This window comes from Xenia sp. Carnegie-2017, unplaced genomic scaffold (assembly GCF_021976095.1).
Source record: "Xenia sp. Carnegie-2017 unplaced genomic scaffold, XeniaSp_v1 HiC_scaffold_14, whole genome shotgun sequence".
NCBI lineage: Eukaryota > Metazoa > Cnidaria > Anthozoa > Malacalcyonacea > Xeniidae > Xenia > Xenia sp. Carnegie-2017.
In genome coordinates, this window is record NW_025813447.1 from 2139019 (window position 1) to 2155182 (window position 16164).

Consider the following 16164-nt stretch of genomic DNA (forward strand, 5'->3'; position numbering starts at 1 on the left):
GATCATTAGTGCTTGATGTCCCCTACGGTCCTTCAAATACTAAAGTAGAAATGTTTTGACGAAGGTCATTGGTTGCTTCACGTCCCCTACGGTCCTTCAAATACTAAAGTAGAAATGCTTTGACGAAGATCATAGGTGCTTGATGTCCCCTACGGTCCTTCAAATACTAAAGTAGAAATGCTTTGACGAAGGTCATTGGTTGCTTGATGTGGCCTACGGTTTTTCAAATACTAAAGTAGAAATGTTTTGATGAAGATCATTGGTTGCTTGATTTCCCTACGGTCCTTCAAATACTAAAGTAGAAATGCTTCAAAGAAGATGATTTGCTGCTTGAATCAGAATCATGAAAACTTTGCAAGAATCTTATTTCTCATAAAATCCCTAAACGAACTCCACGAGAGAGGAACTATGTGTTACAATGAAGCGTGGTTGCAACAAAATCTTTTTTTCAGGAATGATTGCGCAAGATAAAACATCATTTATAAACAACAATTACTTTCCGTTGAGCATGGTAGAATTACAAAATTTACTTACATCACAAGAGAAAAGTATCGTGTGTTACAATAAAGATGTCACGTATAAATGAAATGAGCATCGGCGACTGACAGTGAGTGTCTAATTTCTATACGCAAAATACTAGAGTATTTTTTTTACCGCCATTTTTGTGTGTACGACGTTGAGAGCCACATGGAAATTAGACTTAATCAATTAGATCATCGATATAGACTACAATAAATAGCACTTATTAAATTATTTCACTGCAGAACACTGCCAAATGCATGTCAACACTACACTCCAGTTACCACAATTGAAGTCAGCTTACGTACGATCCCATTTCTTAAGTACTTCGGGTCCAGTTTCCCCATTCTTCGCGTGTGATGCATAGATCATCAAAACTTTCCAGACTAGCCACTACGGCTGCGCCGATGAAAGAAGCATATTGACGGTCAGCGGACGCATTGACCTGGCAAAAGATTACGTAAAGTCGTTATCAATTCCGTTATCTTAAAGGACGCGAAAAAATCTTAAAACGTAAATCTTGAAATATAACTAAATATTTTCTATAAGATGGTACCTGAACAACACGAGACGATGGAAATTTCTGACTCAGTTCACGTTGTAATCTCTCGGCAAAGCCTATAATTAAAGAAGTAAAAACTCTGTAATCAAAACAAGAGGAATCAAAAACTCACAAATTGCAGTAAGTTTGTAGCAGTACAGATTTGATTTATTGATAACTTGCACGAAGCTGTTAAAAGTTATATCTTACGACAAATCCGAGGTTGTGAAAAACAGCGGTTACTACATCTATCTTGAGTTAAATGCAAAGCGCAAGGGACAACAGGTCATGTGTATGAGTACAATAAAATTAATAGTAACACACAAGAGGTCATCTTGATTGATTTTCGTAAAAACTACACATTATTAATTGTCACTGAACCAGTACAATGAATAGAGACATTTGCTCCCCCTGGAAAGACACAAAACTGCGATGATTTGTATGTGTGTGTGGGAGGGGGAGGAGCAATTGCCCCTGATTTCTGCACTGGATGTGCACCACACAAAAATCACAGAAGATAAACCATACACTCTAAAGCAAACAGTAGTCTTAAAACAAAGGCAAGCAGCTCGGTGACTCAGTCTTTCAACGTTTAATACCACTCTACATTATATACAAATCAATGATTGATCTACCTGGGGCCTTAGTTGTAGCTCCACTCAGAAAGATGTTTCTAAAAAAAAAATGTTTTCGGTCATAAAAGCCAAGATATGGCGTATATATACTCTCATACTGTAATATTATGATACCCAGGGATACAACAGGATATGATATTGGGATAGCTAGTGAGCACCGTTGATAACTTCATTCTCGAGACAGTTGCAGGAGCGAAGATCACTGACTTGTGTACAATTACCTCGTTTAAATATATCATTAGCGTACAATTCGTGAGTAAAAACCGCGAGTGCCAGATATGGAAATAACCAACTTTGGTAATATTGCTTATACCTGCATAGCTCCTTACGACTGTCGATACTGCAGGCCATGACTGCACTGCAAACCATATCCGTTATACTTGAAGTATCTTTACCAAAGAGCTGAGGACGAAATAGTCCTTCATATGCCATGAATCTTTGTTTACAAACTGTGACCATCCTGTAAACATCGTAAACAAATGACAATCATTGAACGTGATGTAGAGAATTGCCAAGTGTAAGTTTGTCATGTTTATGGAGGCTCCCTACAGTCCACCCGAGATTCGGGTGTTTCAGGTAACCTTCACTTACAACAATATTTTCATCAAATACACACAAACATTGGAAATATGAACTATGAGGGAATATTGAAGAATGCCTGTAAAGTCTGAAGATGCTTGAATAGGATAACTTTTGCGTTGTTATGGTCGCCAGGTCTTATTTTCTTTTACACTTTCACCTTCCAGTTTTTAATGAATCGTTCGTATTTTTTTTCGGTTTGGTGAGTTTTTCTGATTTTTTGCCTGACGATTTTTATTCATTCAAAAAGCATTATGTTTAACATTAAAGCAATTCTATTTGATAATTTTTTGAGGTATTTAAGAATTTCAGCTACATAAAAACCTAATGGTAGATTTTCTTCTATTTTGCGTATGTTATAATTTTTCTTATTATAAAACATCCACACGAACTTTTAACAAAATTTACCGAAGGAAAAACGAAAAATTTTTCAATAAAGTCAGAGCGGCCAGGCGTTTACGTAAAAAAAATCGACTCGACATAAGCACAATGTGCGCATGCTAATAGTCACCATTCCCCAGAGTAGTAACTGTAGGGAACCTTCTTAAGCTCATTCCATATTTGTCACTTTCAATGTACATTAACAGGGCATCTTTTAAGGATCGGGAACTGGGAGAGGAAGAGAAGGGGCAGGTTAGAAGCGTGAGTCTGAATGTAATCAGGCAAATGGGAAGCTACACATTCTCTACTTTACATTCTAAACTAGGCGATGATTTCATATCATTGTGATGAAAAGGGAAAAAACTCATCGTTTGTATAAAGGCTGTAAATAAGTACAATTACCTGTCGCCATTTGGAAGATGAAATTCACTCATGTCTACAGTGAGAGAATCGCTGTCAGAAAAATCTTTCATTTCTTGATCATAATCTTGCGATACATAACATGTCTGAAAGTATGAAAGAAAATGCAGTTATATTTCATCTTTTTAAGAGCCACCTACTCCTTCCTCGACCTTCCTCTCCTAAATGCGATCAGTGGAAAAGATCCCTTTCCTCCACCCTGTAACAGTCACTGTCCATACCAACTAAATCCTAGGCTATTTTTTGTCCAAACAAACTTAGCTCCCTACAGTTCCCCATGATTACACTAACATTGCCAATATCTATATCGATGTTTTCCTTAAGTGTTAAGTGCTGCAAACAATATTGAAAGTAAGGACTGCTTGCATGATTCCGCTAGTTTATTTTTGATGTACTTAATCTAAGTTGTAAGTCACATGAAGAACAGCATTTTTATTACTCACACTGACTTTCAAATACTCTGCGATGTAATTCTCCACCTCTGAAAAGTATCTTAAAACGGAACGATAAAAAATATCCTTCAAAACACGAATACATATGTAGCATCGAACAAATCCGTCCATCGTCAGTCTTACCTATAACCAGAGGCAGATAAAAGACGCATGAAATGATCGGTTACCAGGTGACCACCATAAGGAAGACTGCTCATACCAGACTCGATGACGTAGCCTACAGAGAAAATATATTTAAAGGAGAAGTAAAAACACGAATTGAACCATGGGTTGTCATGAACTTTCAGCCGTTCAACAATCAAAAATAATTCTTCATAAGTAGTGATAAAATCAACTACATTGAGTACTATTTGGCTTATTATAGTGAATGTTACAGGAAGATTTCAGCATTCATTTTGCAATACAAACAAACATAATTAGCACGCCAAGTTCACAAGCGCCAAAACTAAAAGGAACATGAACGATTCAAGCACATTTCTACAAACTCGTTTCTGCTCTGCTTCTAAAAGTTTTGAACTTAAAACAATTTACTTCAGTCGTCTCGATTGGTGGTTTTCTTCTCAGGACTAACCATCAACTAACCTGTACGATCTTCTTCTACAAATACCATGCCCATTTTATACTTTCGCCCCAGTACCTCCGCGTACAGAACGCGTCAGAACGGCCCCGCACTTAGCAAATGATCGTTAACACCTTTTCAGATGCCGATCAAATAAATGCTACAAATTGCCTCTAAAGCTATCCACAATCATCCACAGCTATGTACAGTCACCCACAGCTATCCACAATCATCCACAGCTTTGTACAGTCACCCACAGCTATCCACAATCATCCACAGCTATGTACGTACAATCATTCACAGCTATCCACAATCATCCACAGCTACGTACAGTCACCCACAGCTATCCACAATCTATATGTCAGTCTCGTAACCAGTCTTGAGAACTGTCCAATGAAATATCGTGTTGTTTTAGTGTTTGCAACGTCATATTACAAGCTGCTGTAGCTAATTGGCGAAGGCTGTAGCATGTTCCCTGTCATTTAGTATTTATGTATGTACCTTTGTGTTTATAGTATGTTGTTGGCATCTACAACTACAGTTATCTACCTCTACACAGCCGCGCCATAATAGCCTTGCGAGGTTTTCTCATTGACGCATGGCTCAAAGTATGATAAAATACAAAACATTAAAGAAAATACCTTCTTCGATTGGTACGACATCAATGTGATCGCCAATGTTTACTAAATGACAAAATTAATAAATTGACGAATAAGAATTTAACATACGTACGTTAAATTTAACATCTTTCTGAGATAACACAGAAGTTCAGCTCGTGTGCTATTTAATATACTTTGCAAAATATTTTTCCTTCAGCGGGCATGCTTAAGGTCTGAGACGTTTGTACCCAGGCAGCATAAATTAGTTTAATGAAGGCAGGGGAGAGAAACCAATGAGCCCACTGGACCCATGCCCAGGGGTCCAAAAATTTCTTGGGCCCCAGAATTTTTGAGCCCAAAAGTTTTTATGTTGACAATAAGATTCAATTTAAAAAACAACACAATAATATGAAAACAAATGCTTTTTGCTGTAGTTCATCGCCATCGCAAAGAATGCTTCATTTCATTGAAAAACTAAATCTGCATGCGTTGTCTCATAGATAAATGCAGCGGCCGGGAAAATATGGACCAAGAACAAAATTCACTAGCGTTCAACAACGATATGGTGGGCCCAGAAAACCCTAATGCAGACCTGCTTGCTAAGTACAAGACAGAGAGCTACATCATTAAGCTAGTGTTGTACAACACTGTAACATACAGCGGCTCACATCTTACCCACAATTCCAAAGGTAGAACTGTATGAGTACATGGACAATATTGCTTGAGACTTCATGTAAACAGCAGCAACTTGGAAATAATCAAAACAAATCGCCACTAATCGTTCCTGTTCAACGATATAAGAATCTCTCGTTTAAATTTCATTATGAGGAATAGTACAGTATGGAATACTAATGCAAGCTGCTTGGCTCAGGTCAGCGGACATCTTACATTAGAACACTAAGCACACTATACACAAGCCTACCTTATCTTGCCCCCTTAAATTGACAGGCGTCGACATGACAACCTATAAAATGTAGGGTAAATCGTCAGATTATTACAGCGGATTAAGTTTTCTATAACACTCCATGGTTTCAATATGAACGGATTAACCGTATAAAATATAGATTATCTGATTAGACGAACTTTACCTGATATTGGCTAATATCCACCTGCAGATCTCGAAACACAATCTCCAGAAAACCAAGCAAGTCCACCGGATCAAGCAAGGACTGAAAATAAAATCGAACCGCTGTCTCAAAAAAAGACATTGCCAGATAAAAAAACATCTAGTGTTACCAAACATACTTTTTCAACGGTCAAAGGAGAGCGAAGAGGATAAACAAGTTTGCACGAGTTGCGAACTGCTGGACTGAGTGCTTCAAAGCCATAGAACCTAGTTGTACTGAAATGAAAGACGTAGAGAAAGCAATGACATTGATATAAGGAAGATTAATGATACTTCACATATGTCACAAGAGCAAAACGCGTGAAAAACGAGTAATGTAACAAGTACTGTGCAGTCAATGCTCAATGTTTAATGCAGTACACTTCCAAATATATCTGCCCATCGTGAATTAAGAGCTACAGAATTCAACAAAAAACGCTGACGTGGCACAGTGACATCCACAAAGTGGCCATCGAAATCTAATCCAAACTAGCGTCCCCCCCTCCCTACATACACCCCCTCCCCCTAAATAAACACCCCCCCTCCCTACATAAACACCCCCCTCCCTAAATAAACACCCTTGCGCCATTCCTGAAAACGAGACTCAAAATTTTATCACAGTACAAAACAAAAAAAATTGCACAATCTCCACGACATGGAGAGACGACATCATGAAGTATACCTACCTATCTTCCTTATTTATTGCACAAACGGACGGTATTATGACTTGAGGCCAAGCTGAAAGGACAAACAATTAAAAAACATCGAGAAAAACACATTTAAAAGTAAAATAAAAGCTGTTCAAAGCATCCTTTGAAAGTAGTGGTAACCATACATCGGGTTCCGACCATTGAACATTATCACCATAAAGTAAATGGTTTGAACCCGGGAGTATCGTTACATGTTTGTAAATGTAGACCGTCCAGGTTAGTAGAGTCCTGAAAAAGACTGGTATTGTTGATGATGTTGACTGACGTTTCAAGTCAGTTAACTCTGAAGATGTCTACCACTAAAGTTGTCGAAACGTCGGTCTGCATTAACAAACAACAGCCCTTCTCAGGACTCTACTAACCTGGACAATCTACATCCACAAACATGGAACATTATTACTAAAGTAGGTTTGAGCATGCGCAAGAAACACATTCTCTTTAAGTGAACTGGCTATGTTACTCACACAAAGATAGTGCATGTTTGAAAGACTAATTAGAATACTACCACGCAAAAACTAATTTGAATGGCTTTCCATACATAATTTTCAAAATAACGCCATTGGACAAGAAAAGTTTTATAATTATATACAAGTTGTTTTTGAAAGCATTAATGGTAAAGCTAACTACAGGTGAAGGTTTTGCATTTCAGGACTTATTGCTTATCGCTATGGATTAAAAATAATTGCTATAACATTACTTTGTTCATCAAGAAATCCAGCTTTTATCGACGACGAACCCAAGTCCACAATAATGACCTTTTTCTAAAGTAACGCAAGAACAAGTCGATGAGATCAAATTTCAAATCTTGAGCACTTCGAGTTTCTCAAATACCTTCTCCTTTACCAGTTGAAAATGCTCTCGTTTCACTTTTGCTTTTGATTCCCTTTCCAAAGCTTTTCTCCAGTCTTGATGCTCTGGCCACGTTCCACAGCGTATGACAAGCGTTTTACCACCCTGATAAAAAGCAAGGAAAGCTAGGTTCAATACACAGGCTTTATTCAATGCACGCATGCTTAAAGGTCGATGTAGGATGGACGAAAAAACTCCAATAAACAAAGTAATGTTGCGAACTCAAGATATGAGTTATATGAAAATCGAGTTAGAAAATGACTTTTGTCTATCATCTTGTATTTTTTGAGATTGTCTGCTGGGAAAGGATTCTAAAGGTTAACTCTACAAGAAAAAGCTCTTCACTGGATACTAACCCTCACTATAGGATTACTGTTATTGCATTTCTAAGGTTTATACAACATTATTAATCAATTTTTCTTCGAGTGGCTAATGTGTTCGAATGAGAAAATTCTAAATCCCGAATTTGCTTTTCCACGAAACGTAGAATCTTTCAAGCACGAATGCTATATTTGGGTGGAATGGTTTTGTTGCCGTTTCTACGGCCGCAAATACCATGTATAATAATAGCCAGTCCCAACGTAAACATGCAAAGGATCAAAAACTATGCATTTACCACATCACTTTCCATAACTTGTAAACATTTTCCACCGATATCCGCGACCTACATAACAAACATCATCATTTACAGGTCATGTGATGTAAACATAACAAACATCATCATTTACAGGTCATGTGATGTAAACATAACAAACATCATCATTTACAGGTCATGTGATGTAAACATAACAAACATCATCATTTACAGGTCATGTGATGTAAACGTAACAAACATCATCATTTACAGGTCATGTGATGTAAACGTAACAAACATCATCATTTACAGGTCATGTGATGTAAACGTAACAAACATCATCATTTACAGGTCATGTGATGTAAACGTAACAAACATCATCATTTACAGGTCATGTGATGTAAACGTAACAAACATCATCATTTACAGGTCATGTGATGTAAACGTAACAAACATCATCATTTACAGGTCATGTGATGTAAACATAACAAACATCATCATTTACAGGTCATGTGATGTAAACATAACAAACATCATCATTTACAGGTCATGTGATGTAAACATAACAAACATCATCATTTACAGGTCATGTGATGTAAACATAACAAACATCATCATTTACAGGTCATGTGATGTAAACGTAACAAACATCATCATTTACAGGCCATGTGATGCAAACGTAACAAACATCATCATTTACAGGTCATGTGATGTAAACATAACAAACATCATCATTTACAGGTCATGTGATGTAAACGTAACAAACATCATCATTTACAGGTCATGTGATGTAAACGTAACAAACATCATCATTTACAGGTCATGTGATGTAAACATAACAAACATCATCATTTACAGGTCATGTGATGTAAACGTAACAAACATCATCATTTACAGGTCATGTGATGTAAACATAACAAACATCATCATTTACAGGTCATGTGATGTAAACGTAACAAACATCATCATTTACAGGTCATGTGATGTAAACGTAACAAACATCATCATTTACAGGTCATGTGATGTAAACGTAACAAACATCATCATTTACAGGTCATGTGATGTAAACGTAACAAACATCATCATTTACAGGTCATGTGATGTAAACGTAACAAACATCATCATTTACAGGTCATGTGATGTAAACGATGGAAAGAAAGTTCCAAAGCGTTGTTTTTTCTTATTCAGTTCATACATACCTCACATCCACCTAGATTGATGAAACTAATCGGTGCATCTGATCGATGATCCTATAAAGAAAAGTACATAATCAATACACAGTTTTCATAGATAGAAAGAAACAAAGAGAATAGGCACTTTGTATACGGATTTTCTAGCTATAAAAAGATGAAAAATAATTTCCAGATCGAACAAAAAGAAAAAATAGAGTTCGGCATAGCATTCCATAGTGGAAGAACAGAAAACGTGCAGCACAGTTTGTCTGAACAAAATAAATCAAGCCCTTCCTATAGCTAATCAAGAATGCGATGCAATTCACAACAAGTGGTCAAATGCACCTTCCGGGAGGAACAATGCTATTCAATATTCAACCAAAAAGCAGAACTGAAAATACAAACCTCAAAGTAATGTAACTTTCCATTTAATATTTTAAAATACCGTTTTCTCCAACTCTTCAGTAATGATGACTGTAAATTATAATGGTTAGTGTGAATGAAAACGTGTAACACACACGGGGTGATTATATACGGGGGCTTCTCAGTAATGATGACTGTAAATTATAATGGTTAGTGTGAATGAAAACGTGTAGCACACACGGGGTGATTACAAACGGGGACTTCTCAGTAATGATGACTGTAAATTATAATGGTTAGTGTGAATGAAAACGTGTAGCACACACGGGGTGATTACATACGGGGACTTCTCAGTAATGATGACTGTAAATTATAATGGTTAGTGTGAATGAAAACGTGTAGCACACACGGAGTGATTACATACGGGGGCTTCTCAGTAATGATGACTGTAAATTATAATGGTTAGTGTGAATGAAAACGTGTAGCACACACGGAGTGATTACATACGGGGGCTTCGTTGATGAAAGCGTCAAAGTGCGCGACTTTCAAATCTCATAAGGAAACTGCGAAATTATGTCGATGTTCAAAATCAAAATGGTGTGAAAACATTTAGTGAGTTCCTTGGTGGTAATAAAACTATTTCAGGTAATCTTCTCTATATTTAGTACACTATTATACATTTATTACTACATTAATTTAAAACTTCGCCATTTTTAGCTTTGATTTTCCTTCCTAAACACGAGTCATCCTACCTTACCCACTCTGGTCGCTCAAATTATCCCATAAGGATCCTCACTCACCTTCTTCGAGTTCACAGGAAGTTTTTCTAAATAACCAGCCATATGTACTTCACCGTCATTCCCGCTTTCAACCTACGCATAAGGAAATAGAGAACAAGTGGTAAAGACAACACAAATATGTTAAGATTGAGCTAAACGTAAATCTCAAACTTTAAATTCCGCGAACCTCTTCGATAGTAATCGGTTTCACTTTGCCAAATATCCTCTTTATGAGCAGACTCTAGGAACAAAATGATAAAGCAACGAATATTTAGTGGATGTTTTTTTGTTCAGAGATAAACTCACATATTTCCTGATGAAAGATTTCTCATACTCACCGGATCCCAATTCAAAGTGTTGACTCTGGTCTTAAACGACTTTTGATATGGCCTGTCGATGGAATTAGACACGCAAAAGTCATTCTCCGGAGCTACGGCACCGTTCTTTTAAAAGAAAACAACAAAAAAATCATTTTTACGACAAGAACTAGAAACGTTCACTTCTTATGTTTTGTTTCGGACATGGAATTTCACGCAGAAAGAAAAAAAGTAATTGAAAACAAGAGCACAATTGTAACTTGAAGATGTCTTCAACGAAGAAAGCAAGACACATATTCGAAACAACATGCATGTCATAAATATGGCGAAGACAGTACTTTCGATTGAAGCGTCTTCTAAAGAATGTTAGGGGGGGGGAACATGTAAGTCATAAATATGGCGAAGACAGTGCATTTACTTTCAATTGAAGCGTCTTCTAAAGAATGTTAGGGGGTGGGGGAGATCTTTTAAGAACAGAAAACTGTCCAAAACATCTCTGGGACATTAATCTGATGCTTTGAATGGGAAATTTTAAGAACAATACTAGCTTCAACAATATGACCGCTTCCTCATTGAACTATATATCCTAAGATGTTATAAATGATAACAGTACCAAAAATGACGACATTTAGGCAAAATAATGTTTACTATCTCAAGCAAAATAACGACGATGGCGTAAGCTTTTAGTCTGAGTAAGTTTAGATTATGGTGTTTCTTTCTCGTTTACACAAAGATTCCGGTTTATTAACAGCGAAAAATACTGAGAAAAAGTGATGGTAGGTCATAGCAAAATTTACCATTATTACTGACATAAATTAATCAAAATTCACACTCACGGTTATGTCATTCAAAGCAATTGGCTTTGAGTGTTCCACGTGATCCATCGAAACCCCAGCTTTATCCTCAGGTTTCCCTCCGTCAGACTCGTCATAAACATGCACAGTGACTTGTTCCTCTACAGGCTTAACAACATGTCGACTGTTTGCTCGTGTGACATGACTCTTCGTTCCCATTTTCGTGGGAAAATTTGAAACATTCAATATTAATTGCAATCCATTTGAATTTTGCTCTGGTAACAATTCCGTTTCTTCTCCACGTTGCAGGCCACTATCTTTTGATTCTTGCAACCTGAGCAAACTTCCATTATCCGTGGCATCAGTTTTATATGCCCGCGAAGTTTCTCTAACATCAACGTTATCACGAGAAAATTCTTGTTTCATTTCGACGTCATTACTGTTGGAGACGGTCCGTTGTCCATCACGATGAATGTTCCTTGCATCTGATTCACCGATCGCCTGACCGACTTCATTTGAGTACTTCCCGTATATCGTGTCCGAAGCTTCACTAACATTCTCCGACAGCAATACTTTGGTCGTGTTGTCAACATTGGGTAATTTTTCCTTCTGTGAAACCTGTTTGTGGTGTTTTGATTCACTTTCAGTGCTGGAAAATCTTCGTTCGTAGTCAATCTCGGAAGACCATTGGGGTAGTTGTATTTTGGAATCAGCAGATCTTAGTTGTACTTGCTGAGGAAAACAATCATGATGACGTCATGCAAAGTCAACATACTGATGACGTCACGTAAAGTCAACTCACTGATAACGTCAAGCAAAGTCAACATACTGATGAAGTAATGCGAAGTCAACATACTGATGAAGTCATACAAAGTCAACATACTGATGACGTCAAGCTAAGTCAACATACTGATGACGTCATGCAAAGCCAATTCAAGTATTTGTGGTCAGCATTGTGAGATAATGCACAGAGCTTTTCCACTGCGTAAATGAGTGAATTTGGGTTCATTGATATTAGAATGGGTTTTGACAAAACCAGTATTTCATACATCATGACCACGCAGTCATGACAACCACGTTACCTTCGTCATGACCATGCAGTCATGACAACCACGTTACCGTCGTCATGACCACGCAGTCGTGACAACCACTTTACCTTTGTCAAGCAGCGAACCGTTCGACTTCTTAACATCGCCAGTTTGTTCTGAGCTTCCAACAGCTTGTCAGTGATTTCATTATAATGCAAAGATTTCCCATCATCCCTAGGGAGTAAAACACGATAAAACTATAAGGCAAACACAAAAAAGTGTGTTTACTAACTACAAGGTGTAACTGCATGACTCAAAAGTAATTGATTCTAACGAAGACAAGAATGCATCGTCTTTTCATCGCGTAACTATATAAGGTTCACCATTGTAGGACTTCGTAACGCGTTCAGGCGTTATTTAGCACAATAAACACACGTTGTTTTATGGTAAGTTAAATTAGTTGTATAGTTCGCAATCAAATTGATCATTACTACATGATGTAAAAAAGGCACTGTATTGTTCTAATTTACTTAACGCACGGAATCAAAATGTATTTTAAAAATCCTGGAGTGTAAGAAGTTGCACAAGCAATGGTATGCCACAACTGCAAAGATACACCCTGCTACAGGCTATACTCCTGGGATTTCAAAATGCATTCAAAATTTCGTACGTGGAGTAAATAAGAATAATGCAGTGGTGTAAGCTGACAACGATTCTCAAACGAAGTGAGAAAACGTTTACTCAACTAACCACATGACAACGATTCTCAAACGAAGTGAGAAAACGTTTACTCAACTAACCACATGACAACGATTCTCAAACGAAGTGAGAAAACGTTTACTCAACTAACCACATGACAACGATTCTCAAACGAAGTGAGAAAACGTTTACTCAACTAACCACATGACAACGATTATCAAACGAAGTGAGAAAACGTTTACTCAACAAACCACATGACAACGATTCTCAAACGAAGTGAGAAAACGTTTACTCAACAAACCACATGACAACGATTATCAAACGAAGTGAGAAAACGTTTACTCAACAAACCACATGACAACGATTATCAAACGAAGTGAGAAAACGTTTACTCAACTAACCACATGACAACGATTCTCAAACGAAGTGAGAAAACGTTTACTCAACTAACCACATGACAACGATTCTCAAACGAAGTGAGAAAACGTTTCCTCAACCAACCACATGACAACGATTCTCAAACGAAGTGAGAAAACGTTTACTCAACCAATCACATGACAACGATTCTCAAACGAAGTGAGAAAACGTTTACTCAACTAACCACATGACAACGATTCTCAAACGAAGTGAGAAAACGTTTACTCAACTAACCACATGACAACGATTCTCAAACGAAGTGAGAAAACGTTTACTCAACAAACCACATGACAACGATTATCAAACGAAGTGAGAAAACGTTTCCTCAACCAACCACATGACAACGATTCTCAAACGAAGTGAGAAAACGTTTACTCAACTAACCACATGACAACGATTCTCAAACGAAGTGAGAAAACGTTTACTCAACTAACCACACGACAACGAGTATCAAACGAGTGAGAAAACGTTTACTCAACTAACCACATGACAACGAGTATAAAACGAAGTGAGAAAACGTTTACTCAACTAACCACATGACAACGAGTATCAAACGAGTGAGAAAACGTTTACTCAACTAACCACACGACAATGAGTGTAAAACGAAGTGAGAAAACGTTTACTCAACTAACCACATGACAACGAGTATCAAACGAAGTGAGAAAACGTTTACTCAACTAACCACATGACAACGAGTATCAAACGAAGTGAGAAAACGTTTACTCAACTAACCACATGACAACGATTCTCAAACGAAGTGAGAAAACGTTTACTCAACTAACCACATGACAACGAGTATCAAACGAAGTGAGAAAACGTTTACTCAACTAACCACATTAGTGTAGTTGTTGCATAAATATAAAGACAAATTTAACTAAACATGATAATGGACGTGTAAATTACTTGTGTAACTCTTGCATGTTGGTTAAACCAAGGATCATCTCTTGTTGCAAGTCAATATGTCTTTCCAGAAGATGAATACAAACTTGCAAATCCTAAACAAACACACAAAGTAGGTAAGTGTCAACATGGCAAAGGAACTTCTACACCAGTTGAAAGAACAGATTTAAATTAATGAAGATGTTAGACCCCAAGCAAACAAGAATAAGGGCTTTAGGGGGAATACTATTTTGTAACAGATGTAAATGAATTGGTAAAGGTCATCACTAGCAGTCAAATAAACTCTCAGACAGGAAATGTCAATATGAATATACCTAAGGACAATGGAACATCCAATGTGCTTTCAATATACCAAGGACCGTGGAGCATATTGTTTATGGGGAGATTATTGACCGGGAAGATGGGTGCAAGTAGGGGTCTTGGGAAAAATTTTAAAAATGGCAAACAAATTATTGAGGGAAGTGGGTACACCCCTCACCCCCTTGCTCTGTAATATATCTTTATACTTAAGTAACAATATAGCAAACAATAAAATATGACCAAAATAGCCCATGAAATTGTTGTGGATGTATTTTAGCATATAAATATAGTCATCGATGAGCTGCCAGCCTTAGCTTGCCACAACCTGAAGAATGTGAACATTTCCAAGTTTGAAAAATATCAAGTCAGCTCTAGTACATTAACACATTTAACTTTTTGTGTGAGGTGACATGAACATACGGCGTTGTAATTTCCATTGCTTATCAATATCTCTTGGCACATTTAACGAGAGAAAATTTCCCAAATTTGGTATCTATCAAATACAGCTTTACCTGAACCGAGTGCTTTTCCTCCAAAATATGGTTGAATTCACTATCACTACAATACACAATTGCCTCCTGCTCTGCCAGTGGGAACATGACATCTACATGGTAAAGGCGTCAATAATAACATTAAAAAATAAGACAGTCAACTTGATGGTAACTACTGATAAACACTGACGATGGCAGCACAACCTCACCAATTGATTGTCGATAAGTTTTTCTAAGTTTGTTCGTCAAGGTGCTAATGTCATCCATTATTATTATTTTCAAAATGAAACTTGGCTTTACTTCCCAAGCACCGAGACACTCTTGTTGCTAATTCTTAACGAGGAAGAATTCATGACAAATATCGCTACAAAAGACGGGAGATGGTGAAATGAATTCGGCAGGAAATGGATGGAATGTTTGATAATGCATTCGTTATTACAATAAGAGCGATATTACATGCTTGTATACTTGTAGTTGCAAATCAAATCTTTACCTATCGAATTAGACTCCTCGATAATTCTCGTTCTAATGAGAACATAAACTTACACTTAACTTGAAAATGAAGTGTTTACAATGTCGTTCACAATTCGGCAAATTGAGCGGAAACAAATAATGCGACTTATTTACAAATTCGCGAATATTTCAGCATTATTCATGATTAATTTTCACCATGAGTAACTCGATGGTCCGGAGCGCCAATATCAGATTACAATCATGCATGGGAAAATTTAATGACATGAAAAGTAGTCATTCATTAGATCAAAGATCTAAAATACTTTTCACAGAAGGGCGAACATTTCAAGAAAATTGAAAAGTCAAAAACTAATTTGGGTATACTATAATTTTTTCGAGCTATGTCGCGAGTAGAAAGTGTATGTTACTCATTAACTTAAATGCTTTTAATTGCGTGGAGCAATTTTTTGGGGGGAAGATAAACCCAAATGTCAAGAAAAACTTGAAGTCATCACAATAACTCGATCTTTT

At 37.1% G+C, this 16164-nt stretch overlaps 1 protein-coding gene across 1 annotated transcript; it reads right to left on the reverse strand.

The window, feature by feature from the left end:
- Positions 1–478: 478 nt before the first annotated feature.
- Positions 479–15844, reverse strand: LOC124435395. Its single transcript, XM_046985329.1, is given in 28 exon segments — positions 479–862; positions 864–964; positions 1076–1137; positions 1696–1733; positions 2009–2155; positions 3058–3161; positions 3519–3567; positions 3651–3744; positions 4728–4769; positions 5361–5469; positions 5608–5649; positions 5774–5854; positions 5931–6027; positions 6477–6528; positions 7198–7261; positions 7332–7454; positions 7966–8013; positions 9123–9173; positions 9501–9569; positions 10256–10327; positions 10422–10475; positions 10573–10677; positions 11388–12077; positions 12502–12607; positions 14393–14484; positions 15202–15293; positions 15390–15544; positions 15674–15844. Coding segments are annotated over 27 exon segments (2685 nt in total). The 5' UTR covers positions 15448–15544; positions 15674–15844; the 3' UTR covers positions 479–819.
- Between the last annotated feature and the right edge of the window lie 320 nt (positions 15845–16164).